A 3174-nucleotide genomic window follows, 5' to 3' on the forward strand; every position below is an offset into this window, starting at 1 on the left:
CAGATAAGCCATTTATACATTTCCCCTAATGTATCCTGTAGAAAACACGCTACGGAACATATGCAATGCTGCTGAGAGCTAAGATCCGGACTGGGGAAACAGACCTGGGAGCGTTTGAAGCCCGTTTGTTTGACGATGGTGGCCTGCAGAGGGCCCATTCCAGCCCCACGTTACCACAGGACCACAGTCATGCCAGCAGTCATGCCAGCAGTCATGCAAGCAGTCATGCCAGCAGTCATGCCAGCAGCACCAAAGAGTCGAGCAGGAGCAGCAGCAGCGGCAGCAAGAGGACCAAACGCTCAGACGGTCAGAGACACAGCTACAGACAGGCTGTCAAACATTGAGAGGACCAGGGCGGAAGAGGTTACTTATCTCCATTCAGCGGCTGAATATAGAGCATTACCAGGACGCCTGCAGTTCACTTTGGTGGCTGCCCTCAAGTCGTCATTAAACTGTGGTTGGGGTTGCTGTGCCCCATATGGCCGCTGGTAAAGCATGCTTTTCTGGCCACTAACTGCAAGTCCATGTCTGCCAGTGGGCGGAAGAGAAGGAGCACCAGCCTCACATTGTCTTATTTATGTCAGTCTTTGTTTTTGCCACAGACCTGTTCGGTTTATCTGTGTATTATGCTTGTTGATCGTCAGGTTAAAACACTTGTGGCTTTTTAAACAAGCTGATGTTTAAACTTCAGTTGGTGACCCTTGGGAATGACAACCAAATCAATAGTGATCCTCTTTATCTTGTGAACTTACTGTATGTTGTTCACTTTATATATTTAAAGCATTGTAGATTTAGTGTTTTAGACTATCATTTCATCATCTGAGCTCGATCAAACGCTTTAACACCTCATAGGATGTTTGAGAATTTAGTCTGTATAGTCATTTCAACTTTCTAAAAGCACTTCTCAAAGCATGCCTAAGAGTTTGAAGACAATCAGTTCCTCATTTGTTATAGTTATTATATTAATATGAATGCATTATTTTTGTTTATACCATAACGGACTAGTGATAATAGCAATGTAGATAGCACATCCCTTGTGAGAAATAGGTGAGCTTAAATGTATTGTATGTGCACTTGTAGTGTACTTCAAATCTTAACAGTATTTTTTATTTATTTAAATTGGACGTACAGATAATATCATATGAATGAAAATAATGGCCACTTAAGTGTGCTGAAGTGCACTGCAAGTGTTTAACAAAAGTAATACATTAAAATGTGAAGTTTTACTTTTTTTTAAAGTACATTGTAAATCATCATGTTTTAATAATCTTTTTCATGTTTTAAACTAGCGTGTTATGTGATTTTACATTTAAAGTTAATATATTTGAAATGTACTAAATAGCAACTTCATCATTACAAATATGTAATTACAAAAATATTTAAATATGTCTTTCAATTTTCATAAGAAATTACAATAAATTGTATATTACTTACAGTTAATGCTTGTCAGTACATTCGGCAGTCCAATTTAACCATTTTTCAAAGGCAACTGAAGTAATTATGAAGTTAAATATAAAGATGTACTTAAGTCTTAATTGTATAAAAAAAGCTCTTAAATTCAACTATTTATATTTAATATGAATTTAAACATACATTTTCATTTAATTGCAAATAACGTACTGTACAATTTACTGTCAGCAAAAAATCCCATTTAGTTCTCACTTCACAGAGAAGAATATTACTTTAAAGTGTATTATTTCTGTAATAAGTACTCTTTTTTTTTTTTTTTTGTATTTTGTTAAAGTGTACTTCTTTTTCACAAGGGATTATGTGCTGTCATTTCAACAGGAATGTCCGAATGACTTTACTGACTAATTACCATGTGAAACGGTTGTTAACAGTCATCACGATAATCGACCCCATTGTATTATTTAGTGTAATGTGTATTGAGCTTGAGAATGACGTGATGCAAATTCTCTGTGTCAAATCCCATTTGGATATGGCCAAGCCATTGAATTCTCAGGCACTCATTTTTCAAATTTGTAATTCATTCAGTGCTGTGGTAAAACACACTAAAAGGAGGCACTAAACGCTGGTTTGTTCAGAGCAACCACATCTTATACCTCAATTGCACTGAGACCTGCTCAAAGGATTGTTATTTGGTTGGAAATAATTCTACCTGTTTACAAACTGATGCGTTCTTATGTTCAATGAATTCATGTGTAATATTGCTTTGTAGGAGTGTGAAGGTAAGCTTCTTTGCTGCTTATCAAAATCTCATGAATTGTCCTGTTGATATCAGAAACATGAAGGATCCAAGAAATTGTAAAACCTGTAAAACAACATGCTAATGCAAATGAAGATCTAAACTGACTGTTAAAACTGCCAGCGTATAGATCAAATTCAGACATTAAGGACATAAAATACACTTGCAAAATAATTTTGAGAAGATCTTGGACCCAAATTCCATCCAATGGCACTTCGATAGTGTTACGCTTCACTGCACTATGAATATTAGGTGTATTTATTGAAAAGAGTTATTTATATATTTTGAACATTTATGATCAGTCTTGACTATTTGTTTATGACTGAAGCATATTGACTAAAAGGTTTATACAATTTTTTTTATAGGGAACACTTAACCAATCCAAGTAGTTTGGTGTCACCCAAAGATTTTGCTGTAAATGTAACTTATTTCTTATAAATTAGTTTTTGTGTTTGGTGTGTTTCATCCATTCTAGCTGTATATAACGTGAAAATTATGTTACAGCCGCTCAGTAAAAATAATGCTATGTTTGTATGTTTTAAAGGCATAGTAAATATGTTTTAAAGGCAAAATAAATATGTTTTGAAAGGATAACTGTGAAAAGGATTCATATATTTTTTTTTTTATATATATATATACACTACTGTTCAAAAGTTCGATAGGGTAAGATATGATTCGTTAACGTCTCTTAAGCTTACCAAGCATTCATTTGTACAAAAATACAGAAAACAGTAATATATTCAAATATTACAATTGTAACTTTATTTTAATATAATTTAAAATACAATGAATTCCTGTGATGGCAAAGCTAAATTTTCAGTATCATTACTCCAGTCTTCAGTGTCACATGATTCTTCCGAAATCATTTGCTGATCAAGAAACATTTCTTATTTTTACTATTACTGCATGTATGCATATTTTTTTCCAATTCAGTCAGCATTTAGGACTATGAAATTTAGGACACAGAA

General features: G+C 34.1%; 1 protein-coding gene across 3 annotated transcripts in view; it reads left to right on the forward strand.

The window, feature by feature from the left end:
- psda (pleckstrin and Sec7 domain containing a) overlaps window positions 1-2797 on the forward strand; it is a 36722-nt gene extending 33925 nt beyond the window's left edge. For all 3 annotated transcript variants that reach the window (XM_077237203.1, XM_077237204.1, XM_077237205.1), the window contains one exon: window positions 42-2797. In XM_077237203.1, coding sequence (XP_077093318.1) covers window positions 42-344 — 303 coding nt within the window. In that variant the 3' untranslated portion in view covers window positions 345-2797. The remainder of the gene's footprint in view (window positions 1-41) is intronic.
- The last annotated feature ends 377 nt before the right edge of the window (window positions 2798-3174 follow it).

The sequence above is a fragment of the Siphateles boraxobius genome, unplaced genomic scaffold (genome assembly GCF_051911475.1).
Source record: "Siphateles boraxobius isolate OS27281-9 unplaced genomic scaffold, OSU_SipBor_1 20, whole genome shotgun sequence".
NCBI lineage: Eukaryota > Metazoa > Chordata > Actinopteri > Cypriniformes > Leuciscidae > Siphateles > Siphateles boraxobius.